General features: G+C 43.1%; 4 protein-coding genes, 4 non-coding genes and 1 pseudogene across 8 annotated transcripts; 3 read left to right on the forward strand and 6 right to left on the reverse strand.

The window, feature by feature from the left end:
• LOC139656713 (uncharacterized) overlaps positions 1-14,401 on the reverse strand; it is a 52,044-nt pseudogene extending 37,643 nt beyond the window's left edge.
• On the reverse strand, positions 260-331 carry trnad-guc (transfer RNA aspartic acid (anticodon GUC)). The gene has a single exon. It is a non-coding gene; the product is annotated as a tRNA-Asp (tRNA).
• trnav-cac (transfer RNA valine (anticodon CAC)) lies at positions 848-920 on the reverse strand. The gene has a single exon. It is a non-coding gene; the product is annotated as a tRNA-Val (tRNA).
• On the forward strand, positions 5,754-6,065 carry LOC139656720 (histone H4). The gene has a single exon (XM_071534339.1). It carries the CDS (start codon positions 5,754-5,756, stop codon positions 6,063-6,065), a length of 312 nt encoding a protein of 103 aa, XP_071390440.1.
• Positions 10,116-10,188, forward strand: trnav-aac (transfer RNA valine (anticodon AAC)). Its single transcript has one exon. It is a non-coding gene; the product is annotated as a tRNA-Val (tRNA).
• On the forward strand, positions 10,668-10,739 carry trnad-guc (transfer RNA aspartic acid (anticodon GUC)). The gene has a single exon. It is a non-coding gene; the product is annotated as a tRNA-Asp (tRNA).
• Positions 11,138-11,512, reverse strand: LOC139656715 (histone H2B 1/2). The gene has a single exon (XM_071534334.1). The coding sequence runs from the start codon at positions 11,510-11,512 to the stop codon at positions 11,138-11,140; it is 375 nt and encodes a 124-aa protein (XP_071390435.1).
• Positions 12,832-13,143, reverse strand: LOC139656721 (histone H4). Its single transcript, XM_071534340.1, has one exon. It carries the CDS (start codon positions 13,141-13,143, stop codon positions 12,832-12,834), a length of 312 nt encoding a protein of 103 aa, XP_071390441.1.
• A 1,500-nt stretch (positions 14,402-15,901) lies between the features above and the next one.
• On the reverse strand, positions 15,902-16,312 carry LOC139656711 (histone H3). The gene has a single exon (XM_071534331.1). The coding sequence runs from the start codon at positions 16,310-16,312 to the stop codon at positions 15,902-15,904; it is 411 nt and encodes a 136-aa protein (XP_071390432.1).
• Positions 16,313-16,626: the final 314 nt, after the last annotated feature.

Here is a 16,626-nt window from a genome sequence, read left to right on the forward strand (position 1 = left end):
ACAGTCCAGAAAGCATTTTGTTTTTATTCCGAAGACTTGATGATTTACCAGTTTAGCTACTGTCGCTTTACCGTTCTATAATTAACTATGGCTCTAATTTCTGTCAGGTCAAGGATTTCTAGAGTTGGACTATAACAGAGTCCATTAATCCGTCCATACCCCCCTCCTTCCTTCCAGCTGAATGATCCTCAGTGTCTCCATCAGTCTGAGCTCAGATTCCTCTCTGCCTCCATAAAGCTCTGAGAGAGAAAACAGATTCCTCCCCGTCGGGGAATTGAACCCCGGTCTCCCGCGTGACAGGCGGGGATACTCACCACTATACTAACGAGGATTGAAAACACGCAGCTCGTGAGGACAAACACCCTTCAATTCCAAAGCACCTGAAACACTGTTGCTCTTTTAATTTTCTGTTGATACAGACATGTATTGATTATTCTGACAATTATTATCATTACTACTACGCTTCCCTAGTAGATATTAACCTGAGTGACAGATTTACAGATATGAAACAGTATTAACACTATTCTGTTCCATTTGACTCTATATTATTTATACCGCTAGAGTCTCAGTTCTCAGTTCTGTTGTATTTGAGCAGTGAGCTGCGCCTGTCAGCTTCATACAAGAAGTGAAGTGCAAATGATAAAAAAAACATCAGATATCATGAACACAGAATGGAGGCTTCACTCAGACAGACAGCAGCTTTTAACTCTGTCCACAGGCAGAGAGCGAGTTGTGTCTTTATCCATCAGAGCAGAACAGACTCCTTCAGACTCTACTCTGTTTCTATTCTCCCTGACTTCTCTTCAGCTGCTGTCTGAATCAGATTCTCCACAGGATGAAATAAAGATGTTTCCGCCCGGTTTCGAACCGGGGACCTTTCGCGTGTGAGGCGAACGTGATAACCACTACACTACGGAAACCGATGTCATGTATCAGCTGTTTGCTGACAGAAGTGACGTCAACAACCTACGTAAGGATGAACGTCTGTATGTTCGAACTGTTTCCATCACCCAACTGATCAACTTGTGTTTTCAGCCTCTGTGTCTCATCTGGTCTGATCCTCTGAACACAGACAGCAGCGGGACCGTCATATCAGATGTGTTTAGTAAGAATTGGAATGGTCTCTTCACATACTGGGGAGTGGAAAAGACAGATGCATCATGAAATCTATGGAGCTTCTTATCTGCAAATGTTACAGTAATTAATTCCGGTCTGTTGTCCACTGACACAAAATACTAAGCACAACTTCCCATCCCCCATAACACTGCCATCACTGTGTCTGTGTATTGTGTGAAAAAAATGCACTTTAATTATAAAGCCCTGCAAAAATACTACAGTCTCTTAGAAAACTAGGCTACTAGTACACTTTTCCGCATTGAGCCGCACATTCATATCTGTTATTGTGATGTTTGGCCTTTTTTCCCGCAGGGACGGCGCGACGATTTCACTTTTGGATAGCCAAAGTTATTTTGGCTGGGACTTTCAATTACAGAAGTTAACACTGTTTGCCTCCATTTGCCGGTTCCCAACTGGTGGTCTCGCTAAAACAGACATGCCTGCTATCATGCTGTGGAAGGCAACTGCCGTCTGATGATTCATGACACTTTTTATATCTTTTTTTACAACATTTTCAATGCCGCGATCACTTATTGTTTACCCTCTACAGTTTGTATTTATTACACGCTCAAACCAAAACATAGCCTACTATTCTGTCTATCATCTTAATGTTCTGCTGTGGATTGTGTAGACCGTTACATCCACTCATTTCACTTACAGCTATTTACACTACTGCTATTTAAGGAAATACCATCTTCTCTGGATGCTCTGCCTGGATTTCTATACATTTGTTTATGTTGCTTGCAGGGAGACGGCGGCTCGCCTGCTGGGTGCCTTTTACCAACAGAGCGCCACACTGCGCTGTTAATTCATAAACTTGTCTCAACAGAAACGGTCTATGCTTTAAGGCAATACAGAAACAAGCAGGTCTGGCAGGCGTCTTCAGCTCTACCTCCCGTCTTGCCTACATTGTTTTGGAATATTTCCAGTCTCAATAGCACATGGCTTTGCAGCTATGCCATTACACACTCATTACATCTACGCCTGAATAAAAACGCGTGCCGAACCAAATCCGTTAATTACAGATGCCGTATTTATTTACAACTCTCACAGACACAGTGACTTATTTTTTTTATTTGCCTTTTGGTCATACTTATGTTCTTCCGGTCATTTGGGATGAGCCAGTAAGTGGGCGGGCCCGGGACAGTTAGGCCCACCCGCAACAAACAATGCCAGGCCCATCGGCGCCCGCTACAAACTCACATCGCATGCCCACCAGCGCTATAAAGCTGCGCGCGAATTTAGGTTTGCTCGTACTCTTCCTGATCACCGCGTCTTCCACTCTGACATTCAAACATCGCTTTCCTGCAATGTCTCACGGCATGCCATCCCCCACGGAACTGCCAAGGCCGGACTCCTTGGAAGTGGCGAGGTTGCGTGAGAAGTTCGAGCTCCTCACGGTAAGTAAAGTCCAGACTCCAGAATAATACATTATTTAAATGTGTGCATCTTATAGATAGACTTTTGCCTTGTTTCCTTACAAACGCCGTGTCCAACATGTCTTTCTCTTTTTTACAGTATGTTTGTGGCGATGAGTCTGTGAGCCGCGTCGCACTGGCCGGCCGCATCGTTTCTGCTGGGAGCATCGTCATGGACGTTGCTGACCGGGTGCAGCGCCAGAGGATGGCGGCCATCAACCGCGCCAACTTCCTCCAGGAGCTCGTCCACCAACTGGAGAGGAAACTGACGGAGACAACGGCCCGCCTGGAATGCCTGGAGTCGGCACCCTATCTAAAGAATGGTGGGTGAGAAACACTTTATATTGAATGCTCAGTGATAAATGTTTGCTTGTGGGCCTAATGAACATTGTTTTTTTTTTATCTCTTTCAGACGATATGGATGACGTCATGCACCCTACCGCCTAAGCCGCTGTCGTCATGCCCCGCACGGACACCGCGAGGCTGCAGGCTGTGGAGCGAGAAGAGGCGCTTTCCTGATTTTTAGTGTGTATAGCTGTTTGTTTACTGTTTTTGTGCTTTTTTTTTTTTTTTTTTTTTGCAAATTTTCAATAAAAAACCCAGCTGTTGCTTAAAAGTCTTGCTACTGTGGCCTATTATTCTTGTTTCTGGGTTATGCATGGACTTGATCAGTTTTTCTGTCCTATTCACTTCATGGGCTACGTATATCTGAAACAAACACAATGACCACGTACACTCTACTGATTTAAATCTACTAGCCTACTAAAATATTTCACTACTTTCATCCTCGCCTAGTAGCCTATAGGCTATCATCGGTAGAAACGTCAGTAACTACAACCTGCCGTGTTTTGCCGCAAATAACATAAGCCTTGGTGAAATGTTTGAGCAGGACCATAGCTTTTTGTCTGTATGCCTGTAAAAAAAACATTTTGCCTGCTGCTTTTCCCCGGAAATGGCGAACGTTGTATCGTTCCAATTGTGTGGTGCGTTTAGGGTCATTGGAAAGCTCGGATTTTCTAGTTTCCAGCGAAACCAAGCATGTTACTGCAGACTGCCGCGAAAATTATCCCAAATCTTTTGCTCACAATTTGCTCTTATATTTACGAAGTTTATATTTGTACGCCTTCAATGTTTATATACTTTGTAAAAACACATAGTTTGGTCAACATACAATTGCCTTACAGATTCTGACAGCTGAAGACCCCATATTTTCAAAACAGTATAACATTCATATATTCTATAGATGACCAACTTCAATCGCGATTTTGCTGCATGATGGCTCAGCTGCCCCCACGATGTATCGATTTCCACCGCTAAACCAAAGTCAGAGTTGCCTCCACCATCTCAACACCTTTCACCCCTCAAGCAGGAGTTCCTCAGGGTGCAGTTTTGAGCCCCCTTCTCTCTTTCTTTTGTACATTTCTGACATATAGCCTACTACCCCCTCAGCCACCATAGCCAAAGTCTCGCAGTTCGCAGACGACCTCTGCTACTGGTCTAGCTCCAAATGTCCAGAACTAGCAGTTAAAAAACAAACAAACACGAATGCATAAATGAAATAGAAAACTGGTCACATTATGTGGAGAATCAAACTGAACCCTGCCAAGACAATGCGTCCTCTTCACTAAAAACCCACACCTGCAGCCCAACAACAGTGTCAACTTAACACTATACAACCAGAAAATCAATATCAGCAAAGAAGCAACATTCCTCGGTGTAACATTCCAAAACAACATGACAACAAGGCAAACAACAGACTCAACCATCTCAAAGCCCTCTGTGGAAAGCATGGCGCATCACCCCCTACAGTCATCAAACTCCATACTCGCCATACATCCGACCACGCTTTGAATACTCTACTCTAATGTGTCATTTTGATTCTTACAATGCTGAGAAGAGCCAAAAATGATTGCTTGATAACCAATACTCACTGCATAACTGATCAATCATTTTTATAAATATCCCATAGTTTGTTTCAGTAAAGAGATTTATTTTTTTATATTCATATTTAGCCTACATCAGTTATGATAACCCAAATGATTTGCAGTTTTTTTGCTTCAGCAAACATGTCAGACGTTGTTTACAATTAGCTTAGATTCAACTTGAATGATTCCCATCAGGACCACTGCAGTAGCAAACATTGTAGATCAAAGAAGGAAAGTGGCAGAATAGAGTAAATGGTGGTAATATCAACATACTAAACAGACAACTCCAATACTCACACACACACACACACACACAATAGATACAAATAAATTAAAATGTGAAAAAAATACTGTTTTTTTGGGGGGGGTTTTATCACTCCCCCTGTCTCTCAATGTGTTGCAGACTCTCAGGTGAGATTTGAACCGAGCTTGTGACTGCAGAGTGAAGGCTCTTAACCTCTATACTATCTCTAAAATTGTAATTTACACAGTATCTCAGAGACAGACTCATATGTAATTCCTCTTTTTTTTTTTAAGAGTTTCTGTTGTATTGCCGTGGTGGCTCGAAACCTTGAACATCAGCCAATACAGCCAGACGAACCTGATATCTCTGCTATTAACTGAAAAGACACTGGAATTTTAGTTTAATGTAGAACAGCTAAGTTGGTCCACAAATGCCATTCCTCTCCATCAAGTTAATCTTTTAACAGCTACTCTTTAACTCCCAAAGAAGCTCCAGTAACCACTTAAAATAAATACCCCCTTAATCTTGACTCCTTATTTTCTAATAAAATAAAATAAAAAATCATAAAGACAGAAACTTTTCCATTAATTTCCACAAAAGTCATGACAGATCACATAATTATGTTTCTGTGAATCATGAATAATAATAAACCCATGATACCAACCTTACTTTTTTAAGGCTATATTATTTTGAGTGAATAAGTAATAATAAATAATAATAAGTTGATAACTATTTTTTATGTAATAGGGAAATTGAGGACATTTCAGGGACACAGTTAAGGGGTTTGGTTTCGTATTGTATGGTTTCAGTCTTCTGCAAAAAGGGGATGAGAGCAGACAGTCAGCAGGTCAAACTGTAAAGTGTTTTGTTGTTTTCATATTCATGATGTGAACTGATCGTGCGGTGTCTCTTTAAGCTGCAGGAGAGGCCGCCCCGCCCCGCCCCGCACAGCGCGCGCCTCCTGCTTCACTCACGTCCTCAGATCAGCTTGATATACGAGCTCGGTGGAGCGGTCGGTATCATTGTTTGTTGACTTTGAAAAGCAACAAGATGAGCGGAAGAGGCAAAGGAGGAAAGGGACTCGGTAAAGGAGGCGCCAAGCGGCACCGGAAAGTTCTCCGTGATAACATCCAGGGAATCACCAAACCCGCCATCCGCCGTCTGGCTCGCCGCGGCGGAGTCAAGCGCATCTCCGGTCTCATCTACGAGGAGACCCGCGGGGTGCTCAAGGTCTTCCTGGAGAACGTCATCCGTGATGCCGTCACCTACACCGAGCACGCCAAGAGAAAGACCGTCACCGCCATGGATGTGGTGTATGCTCTGAAGAGGCAGGGCCGCACTCTGTACGGCTTCGGAGGTTAACGCCATTTACCGGACAACATCAAACACAAAGGCTCTTTTAAGAGCCAAACACTGCTTTAAAAAGAGTCGATCCGTATTTACACTTTCAGTTCTCATGCTAGAAAATCTGAATATATTTTTAATGTGTCTTCAACTTTCTCAGCTGTAGTTCAAAACCCATAAATATGAAGAGAAAAATATGCTTGTTTCTCATTATGTAGAGGTATCACACCGTGTTTGTCTTTTTCCACACTGTCCAACAGTGAATCAGGTTTTTGAGTCACTTAAATTACATTTTCATACAGAGAACAAACGGCGTATCTGCTCCAATTCAAACAATCATTTATTTATACATATGGATGAACGCCAACACCAGAGATCAGCCCCTCTGCACTGATTCACCATTCATGCTGTTCCAGTTCCCAGTATGTGGAGTCACCATCCCATCTGCGATACTACTATACAAGCTACACTATCAACAGCAATAATAATAATATATCATGCCATATGAAATCGTCCCAGCTCCAGCAGGTACAGTGTGTTTTGGTTCTATGGTGTAATGGTTAGTACTCTGGAATCCACTCTCTGAATCCACCCACTTACTTCAAAAGAGTTGTCCTTATTTATTGTAACATCAGTTGTGATTATTTTAAGTTGCCTACAGTTTTCTACAGCATGACTGACAGCTAATATGTAACGAAGACCCTTCATTATTTAAAAAGCCTTTATGGCCTAATTTGGTATGGTTTTCTTTCCCTTAGATCCCGTTAACATCAGTTTAATGTTGTGCATGTCTTTGTATTTGCTGACATCCAATGTGCTCAACGTTAATATCAAGTACATAAACGGGGTTAGGGTTAAAAACAAAAGCACTGAGCGCCAAATTTAAATGAGAAGAGTACAGTGTGCTTTGTCTTCTGACCGCCACTTTAATGTCAAACGTTATTCAAATTTGAAGTGTCCCGCGTTTTTAAACAAGTCCATATGAAAGTAATAAATAGACCAACAGTAATAAACTAATAATAATAATACTAATAACAATATCAGGTTATATCAGCATGCTAAAGATATAGGGGAATTATGTTTGTCTAAATGGAAGTAATAATACAAATAATGTATTGCATTTTATTTGTACGGCACTTTTGATTCACAGTGAATCAAAGTGCTACAGAGTTTTAAAAAAATGTACACCAAAATAAAGAAAATAATCACTTAAAAGCCTTCCTGGATAGAAAGGTTTTTAGGCCTGTGAAAAGTTTATGGTCTGCGCTGCCCTAGCGAGGCTGTTCCACAAGCCTGGTGCAACAGAGCTGAAGGCCAGATCCCGGGTGCAGAGCTTGGTACTGGGAGACCGGATGAGCAAGCTGTCAGCCAGATCTGAGAGTGCATCAGTTATTTTAGATAGGGAGGTCCATAGGTGTAGTGCTGCAACTTTTAAGTTAAGCAGGGAGGCCCCATTTTTGAAAGAAAGAAATGAAGCTAATCTAACATATGTGTACAGAGCTCTTCATCCTTATGGGTCGGATTCTAAGGCAAAAACACGTAGAATCTATGTTTCCTGTCATTTTTGGCATGTACAATATGGTACCATCTCCAGATGCTGTAGACTCTAAAACCCTTGAATGCCTTGAATGTTTTAATAGACCAAAAACGTGGTAAGCGCATCATGAGTTTGATTTCTATAATCAGTATCTATTGAAACGTAGGAAGGTTGTTGGCCTGTCATAGCTGATTCTTAGGATGGACATTCGCTCCGGTGCATCGGTCAGAATGCATTTGACAGGACCCCAGTATTCCTTCACTGTACTTTATTAACTTAGTTGAAGGCACAGCAAAGAAAACGGCACTTATCCACAATGGAGAACTTAGTTAGATTTGTGAACCTGTGGTTCTGTAAACAGAAAATTAAATCACAGAGTTGAGAGCATATATTAACAATAAGTAAGTAGGCTTCACATACTATGATTGACCCAAGTTAAAATGATACACATTCATAACTGGACAAATTATGTAAATTACTCAATTTAACTTAATATCAAAGGCTTATACATTTACAAAGGCTGCCATCAACAAACATAAACACCAATATAATATTTAAACACAATAGGCAGCAATTAAGGCAGAGAGATAGCGCCACTGATTATTCTACAGAGTGAGGTAAATCAAACTCCCATTGCCTACAGTCCTGTTAGATTGGTAACGAGCGCCCTCTATTGGCGGAAAATTTACCATAAATTACCTTACAAGACGGGCTTTAAATTGCCCCATCGTCAATTAAACAATTAATCTCACAAACTAAGCACCCTAACAACGGGGAATACCAAGCAATATACAGACACTAATAACAATCATTTCTACAATTAGTAGACCGCATGGGTTATCAAGAGCAGAAACGGGACCGCACCATACATAGTATGTAAATATGAAACTGTATTACAGAGGCACACTTCACCAACCAAACTATGAAAGGGGATAATTATTCAGCACTTACGTTATCATGGACACACATGAACACAAATAAAGTCCACACAGGATTAATCCACAGGGTTTGTGCGTCTTCCCACTAGAAAGAATCATATCATCATATATCATAGGGCTGCTGCTTATAATTTCTGGGCCTTTTTGTACATCTATAATCTATAATGTAATCTTCAGTGTAGCTGAAAATGATCAGCTGAGCAAGTGTCACTTTGGCAAGTGTTGCATAGTTGTTTGCAGAGGGACACACTGTCAGCATTCTTTCAGCGACAACTTTAACATTATCCATGTGAGAGTCCGAAATTTGACGTCTTCAGTGAAAGGTAGAATCTGTGGTGCATTCCACTTTGACTCTCTCAGAGTGGTTGTTGCGCCTCTAGTAATCGATCCCTTCCATCTGAATTTTTTAATGGTCTTGAATTCTCGAGCGAATTCTACAAGGCTCCAGTCTCTGTTGACTGTGGGCAAATTATCACTCTCTACAAGCTCAGAGATTATACCCAGGCTGTTGCCAATTTTGAGGGCTAAGGAAGGTGTGCAGAACGTATTGTTCTCCGGATTGTACCCAGCCGACTCTTTCACTGCAGATATCACATGATTGAAGTTTGCAGGACTGATGAGGTCCTCTGCCTTCCGGATACGAGTATTCTTCTGAGCCACAAGTAATAGTTGCCCAAGTTCTCCAAATCTTTGCCTTATGTAGTCATGTCTGTTCTTTCTTGACCCGTTTAGATCAAACAGGTGTTGTCCAAACTGCAAGGGAAGTTTGTCATTTTGGCTCATCTGAGTGACCTCATCATAGGTCATGCAGGATATCACACTCTTCAAGCCCTCACTAATCTCACGCTCATGGCAGTTTTAAGGGCACACTTGGATCAAACTCGCCCCTTCCCAATGCTGGATTCATCACCGTTTTTTTCTTAGCTGGGCAGATTTTCATGTGCTTCCACAATGTTTTCTTGGCATAGAGTCCTTGACAATGAAAACAATGAATAAAATCAATGGCACGTCTACACTCTCATGGTCTGTAGCAGGCCTCCAGCTGTCCAGCTCCCTCCCTCAAAACTTTGGCATTGTGGGCAAATTTTCCACGGCTTCTAAGGATTCTCAATTTATTGTGTCTCTCTTTTGAATTCTTTGGATATTGAAATACTACAGCAACCTCTGCTACATTCCCATCTACAGCTTCCAGGTATCGTGCAATTTTTGATGTGGGCTTGAGGCAAAAGAGACAGTAGTTCCTCTGGTTATACACTCCACAAGTTTCAGACTTTGAGGGAGGCAATATTCGGATTGAGTCACAAACTTGTTGGATTCTGCTTTTCTTTGGAGTGTTTGAGTTGCTCTTTAGTAGACTGGGGGAGGAGATCTGTCTCTTCCTTGGAGTGTCACTATATAGTAAAAATGGAAAGGCGTCCCCAATGTACTGGTTTGTGTGCTGACGAAAGTCCTCAATTTTGGCTTAAGTAAACACACACGCACGCTCGCGCGCAGGCACACACACGTCCATGTGAATCCACACGTGACAATCAGCTGAATAATAGTATACATGTAAGCAGGTTTGAACACACACTCTTAGGTACCTAAGCAGCAGTTTCCGTAGTGTAGTGGTTATCACGTTCGCCTAACACGCGAAAGGTCCCCGGTTCGAGACCGGGCGGAAACAACCTTATTTAATTCTGAATGATCTGAACAGGCGGTGAAGAAATAAAAAAACGTTCTCAATTAAACAATAAACAGATCCAGACACTGTAGAGTCTGATTCACTCTGTCCTACCGCCATGAAGAGAGGATGTTCTGCTCTATGATGGATTAATGTTTAGATGGAAAGATGGGAGCAATAAAGTTTCTCCTCCTGGTTCATGGAAAATCTCCTTTTCTCTCCCGTCTGATCTCTACAACAGCTTTATTTCCAGCTGAGTTGAGCTGAGCTGAGTTAGACATTTAAACTTACATTTTTTGAAGTCTCTCCCTGGTCAGTAAAAGTGTGAACAGCGACAACCGCCCATAGACGCCAACTTTGTGGCCAAAAATATATTGCATCCATAGTGTTTTAGAACTCCCATAGAGAATTAATGGAAACAGGTGTAGAGAGGTCGCAAGTGTCGCTATGAAATGACCTTGTCCGAACTTATCAAGCACCTCTCCTCGTTAGTATAGTGGTGAGTATCCCCGCCTGTCACGCGGGAGACCGGGGTTCAATTCCCCGACGGGGAGAAATCTGTTTTCTCTCTCAGCTTTATGGAGGCAGAGATGAAGCTTCAACTGGAAGGAATTAATGAACGAACGAGTGTGTAGGCACACAGAACGCCCGGAAGACCAGATAGCTCAATCTAAGAAAAAATGTTGATGAATTTAAATGGACGGACTCAAAATGACATGACTAAAATGACTAATCAACAAGAAGACTGACAGAAGCCTCGAACTTCCCAACACAAATAGATGGAGCTCACAGCAGCAGCAAAAGTAGTTGTAATTGATTTGATAGAAAACACATGAAATAAATAACAAAGAAATGACTGTATACGCCATACCAAAAGTGAGTAAATGTGCTCTTAGTTGAAGTAGTGTGTGGCCCTTAAAAGGACCTTTGGGTGGATGTGGCTCCAGGCGGTTTACTTGGAGCTGGTGTACTTGGTGACCGCCTTAGTGCCCTCGGACACGGCGTGCTTGGCCAGCTCACCGGGCAGCAGCAGGCGGACGGCGGTCTGGATCTCCCTGGAGGTGATGGTGGAGCGCTTGTTGTAGTGAGCCAGGCGAGACGCCTCACCGGCGATACGCTCGAAGATGTCGTTGACGAAGGAGTTCATGATGCCCATGGCCTTGGACGAGATGCCGGTGTCGGGATGGACCTGCTTCAGCACCTTGTACACGTAGATGGCGTAGCTCTCCTTCCTGGTCTTTCTGCGCTTCTTGCCGCCCTTGCCGGCGGTCTTGGTCACGGCTTTCTTGGAGCCCTTCTTGGGCGCTGACTTGGCGGGTTCAGGCATGACGAGATCTCGCTACTTTACAGCAGAAAATGAGCTGAGAGGAGCAGAGCGGATGGTTTTGCAGGCAGCTGATGCAAATGAAGCTGTGCTGTTCCTCCTATACGATTGGTTGAGTTTTGCAGCCACACTGGGCATGCGCTGAACAAGCGCCTCTGTCCCACAGAAATAGAATGGATAGATCTGATATCTCCATTCAAATATGACTGTGTGCTATGTTGTTGGCTGGCTTGGTACACTGAATGCTACAGAAAAAGACTGTAAAAACTTTTTGAAATGCAGCATTTGTGCATGTGTGAAATTCATAAAGTCTATGAGTTTCCATGATGAAATCATGAGTTTGTTGAACATGTCAGTGTCAGTTAAACATTTCAACTTTCTGAGTCTCACACTCGGAAGACAAACTGAGCTACTCATTTTCATGGCAACATGATGAAAGATCAAGCTTCTGTTTCATGCTAGTAATTAGGCTACTATAAATCAGTAACATACCTTTCTATCTATTATATTTCTACGTCTCAATTCCAGTTCCACACAAAGACTTGATGCCTAATCGCTATTCATGCACCAAAGGGATTGAGTTTATAGATTCACATCCATGAACTAACTGATCCTGAAAAACAGGTTCGCTGGACTCAGAGTCCAGAGTGCTAACCATTACACCATGGAGCCACTCTGATGGAACAATTGATTATTTCACATGGCATAATATATAAGACCTATTGCCACTGCTTTTTATAAGATAATGTCTATAGCCTCTATTTAGTAAGAATTGCATAAGGCGGATGGGAGGGTGACTCCATAACAGGAACGGGCGGAGGAATGGTGAATAATCAGTGCACAGGGGTTGAAATGCGTTATAAATACATTCAATTAATATGAATGAGACAGCAATTTATTTGAAGTGAAATTGTTTCTCTGGTGTTGAGGTTCATCCACAGCGTTTCAACACGTTTTAACACAAGATGAGTGGGAGCAGAAAGTCGCTTTGTTCTCTGTATGAAGCTCAGAACTGGCTCTTCTTCAGGGGTTTTAGCACAAAATGTCTTCGGCTATCACAGTGTGACTTTTGGAAAAGCTTATTAAATAATGATTCACTGTGGAACATAAACAGCCATTATATTAAGTATAACGGTAGGTTAAATTGTTCCTCAGGTTTACGGCGTGTTGTATTGAATTACAACGAAGGCAAAACTTTTATACTTCTGCATAATACTGAAGTCAAAATCAAGATTATGAACGCACACAAAGATTTACTCTTCAAAAGGAAGTGTTTGGCTCTTAAAAGAGCCTTTGTGTTTGATGTTGTCCGGTAAATGGCGTTAACCTCCGAAGCCGTACAGAGTGCGGCCCTGCCTCTTCAGAGCATACACCACATCCATGGCGGTGACAGTCTTTCTCTTGGCGTGCTCGGTGTAGGTGACGGCATCACGGATGACGTTCTCCAGGAAGACCTTGAGCACCCCGCGGGTCTCCTCGTAGATGAGACCGGAGATGCGCTTGACTCCGCCGCGGCGAGCCAGACGGCGGATGGCGGGTTTGGTGATTCCCTGGATGTTATCACGGAGAACTTTCCGGTGCCGCTTGGCGCCTCCTTTACCGAGTCCCTTTCCTCCTTTGCCTCTTCCGCTCATGTTGCTACTTTTCAAAGTCAAGAAACAATGATATCGACCGCTCCGCCGAGCTCGTATATCAAGCTGATCTGAGGACGTGAGTGAAGCAGGAGGCGCGCGCTGTGCGGGGCGGGGCGGGGCGGCCTCTCCTGCAGCTTAAAGAGACACCGCACGATCAGTTCACATCATGAATATGAATACAACAAATTACAATTTTAGAGATAGTATAGAGGTTAAGAGCCTTCACTCTGCAGTCACAAGCTCGGTTCAAATCTCACCTGAGAGTCTGCAACACACTGAGAGACAGGGGGAGTGATCAAAAGAAAAGAAAAAACAGTATTTTTTTCACATTTGAATTTATTTATATTTATTGTGTGTGTGTGTGTGTGTGTGTGTGTGTGTGTGTGTGTGAGAGAGTATTGGAGTTGTCTGTTTAGTATGTTGATATTACCACCATTTACTCTATTCTGCCACTTTCCTTCTTTGATCTATACTATTTGCTACTGCAGTGGTCCTGATGGGAATCATTCAAGTTGAATCTAAGCTAATTGTAAACAACGTCTGACATGTTTGCTGAAGCAAAAAAACTGCAAATCATTTTGGTTATCATAACTGATGTAAACATGAATACCTTTACTGAAACAAACTATGGGATTTTGGCGGGATGTTTATAAAAATGATTGATCAGTTATGCAGTGAGTATTGGTTATCTAGCAATCATTTTTGGCTCTTATCAGAATTCTAAGGATCAAACTGACACATTTTGTTCCAGTATGAAAAAGGCCGACGTGCAGGGACAACTGATGTTAAAATAAACATGATTAAGGAAAAGTCTTTGAAGTGAGTGTGTGGCTCTTAAAAGAGCCTTTGTTTCGGTGTGGAGAAGCCGGTGAGTTTACTTCTTGGCGGGCTTCTCGGTCTTCTTGGGCAGCAGCACCGCCTGGATGTTGGGCAGCACGCCGCCCTGAGCGATGGTGACTCCGCCCAGCAGCTTGTTGAGCTCCTCGTCGTTGCGGACGGCCAGCTGCAGGTGACGGGGGATGATACGGGTCTTCTTGTTGTCGCGAGCGGCGTTGCCGGCCAACTCCAGGATCTCAGCGGTCAGGTACTCGAGCACCGCCGCCAGATACACCGGGGCTCCGGCACCGACGCGCTGAGCGTAGTTTCCTTTGCGCAGCAGCCTGTGAACACGGCCGACCGGGAACTGAAGACCGGCACGAGATGAGCGGGTCTTTGCCTTGGCACGAGCCTTGCCGCCGGTTTTACCACGTCCAGACATTTTATGTTATTTCTTGGCGACTTCAGAAGCAGAGAATGAGTCGAAACTCTCGGGAACCGGTTTATATGTCCCTCGAGCTGCTTGTTCATTGGTCAGTTGCAGCTTCAAAATCGTCGTCCAATCAGAAAACTGCTGGTGTCAAGTTAACGCAACAAATAACACTTCCGCTGTGGAGCGTCTTGGATTTTCAAAATAAAACGTCTCATGACAAACTGTAAAGTTTACAGAAGAGGATTAGAGCCACGTGACATTTTTGAGATACAAGTCATGAAGATTCTCAGAACTCAAATACATGTTTCACATGTGATGGATTAAAGGAATAGTTCACCCAAAAATGAAAATTCTGTCATCATCTCCTCCCCCTCATGCCAGTTGAAACTCAGGTGAAGTTTGTCCATATAACACACAGGGAGGCTGCCAGCACAACTCCATAGCAGCCTTCTCCAAAACAACTGAAGTCAGTGGGGACCAGTTCTTCAGAGTTCCACAAAGACCTACAGTATATTTACACCATCATTTAGTGCAAATCTGAACTACAGCTGATTGATTTGCAACAAATAATGGTGTATAGGTCTTTCTATTCACAGTGTGACTGTTTGGCTGTTTTTGTTTTGGAGCTCTAAAGAACAGGTCCCCATTGACTTCAGTTGTTTTGGAGAAGGCTGCTACCAAGTTGTGCTGCAGCCTCCCTGTGTGTTATATGGACTAACACATTTCACCTGTATTTCATTTGGCATGAGGGGGAGGAGATGATGAAAGGATTTTAATATATTCCTTTAACTCTCATGTTACCTCAAATCTGACCAATTTAAAACTTTTTACTTCTTTTTTACTGCTTCCTTTTATCAGATTGCCATAAAATCCTCCACACTGGGCATGACAACACAAAAATATCACGTTCACAATTTTGTGAGAAGAGAAACTGTTTAATTCAAATTTAGGACATCTGTGTTGTTTCAGGGTTTTTTTTATGGCATTTTGCACCTAATTAGTGGCTAATATACTTCACTAGAGTGAATTCACTTTATGTAAAACTACTTTCATTTAAATGTTTTTGTTTTTTTTTGTGATCTTGTTTTAAAATAAGACGCCAATATTGTGTATTTAAGCTCCACACTGGTGATGTGTTGATCAATTTTTCACCTATTCCTCACAGCTTTTAAATAATTGACATGTATTTAATCTAAAATACTTTTATCTTCCACTTATTAAACTGTTGGAAGAATATATTCTGTTGCATCGCCACATGGCAGGAAAAGGTGATTATGATCAAATGTCACAGACAATGAGCTGGGTATATGGTAAATATTAGTTGGAAATACAAGTGACATGGTGAGAATAGTTAGTTGTGTGTGTTATACCATTTAGACATAAATACTGGGAATTAAGTTATCATGGATTGGCTGTCACCGTAATGTTTTTGTTGCAGTGGAATAAACTCTTAGAGTAAATATGGAGGTGGCTCTTAAAAGAGCCGTTGTGTCTGGTCTCCAGGGGGGTTTAAGCTCGCTCTCCGCGGATGCGGCGGGCCAGCTGTATGTCCTTGGGCATGATGGTGACCCTCTTGGCGTGTATGGCGCACAGGTTGGTGTCCTCAAAGAGGCCGACCAGGTAAGCCTCGCTGGCCTCCTGCAGAGCCATGACAGCGGAGCTCTGGAAGCGCAGGTCGGTCTTGAAATCCTGAGCGATTTCTCTGACCAGGCGCTGGAAGGGCAGCTTGCGGATGAGCAGCTCTGTGGATTTCTGGTAGCGCCGGATCTCTCTGAGAGCCACGGTACCGGGCCTGTAACGGTGGGGCTTCTTGACGCCGCCGGTGGCCGGGGCGCTTTTCCTGGCAGCCTTGGTGGCGAGCTGCTTCCTGGGAGCTTTTCCTCCGGTGGATTTACGGGCGGTCTGCTTGGTTCTGGCCATGCTTCAAAGTTCAGTTCTTCCTTCTTTACGGCAGAAGAAAATATGTCGCTTGAGACTGAATGTCGGCTTTATATAGCCGACGCCGGAGCGCTGCTACACGCTGATTGGCCTGCCCGAGCGGAGGCGCGAGCTTCATCAGATCAACTCGGCCTATTGGAGGAAAGGCGCTTTGGAAAGCCCGCCCAAAATTCAAACTAAACCACTAAACCACAATTCAAAGCTCCTCCACAGCAGCTGAGTCCAGCCACAGGAAGGCTTTTTATTGCAATTGCTGGAATTCCTATTAGTATTTTTTCCTTTATTTTGCCCAATAA

This window comes from Centroberyx affinis, unplaced genomic scaffold (genome assembly GCF_046629955.1).
Source record: "Centroberyx affinis isolate AG114_WGS23_722 - 3 ecotype Tasmania unplaced genomic scaffold, CSIRO-AGI_Caff_v1 ptg002520l_1, whole genome shotgun sequence".
Lineage (NCBI taxonomy): Eukaryota > Metazoa > Chordata > Actinopteri > Beryciformes > Berycidae > Centroberyx > Centroberyx affinis.

Bases quoted from the DNA above. Each gene is read 5' to 3' on its own strand.
- LOC139656721 (XM_071534340.1), bottom strand. From the start codon at position 13,143: ATGAGCGGAAGAGGCAAAGGAGGAAAGGGACTCGGTAAAGGAGGCGCC.
- LOC139656711 (XM_071534331.1), bottom strand. From the start codon at position 16,312: ATGGCCAGAACCAAGCAGACCGCCCGTAAATCCACCGGAGGAAAAGCT.
- LOC139656715 (XM_071534334.1), bottom strand. From the start codon at position 11,512: ATGCCTGAACCCGCCAAGTCAGCGCCCAAGAAGGGCTCCAAGAAAGCC.
- LOC139656720 (XM_071534339.1), top strand. From the start codon at position 5,754: ATGAGCGGAAGAGGCAAAGGAGGAAAGGGACTCGGTAAAGGAGGCGCC.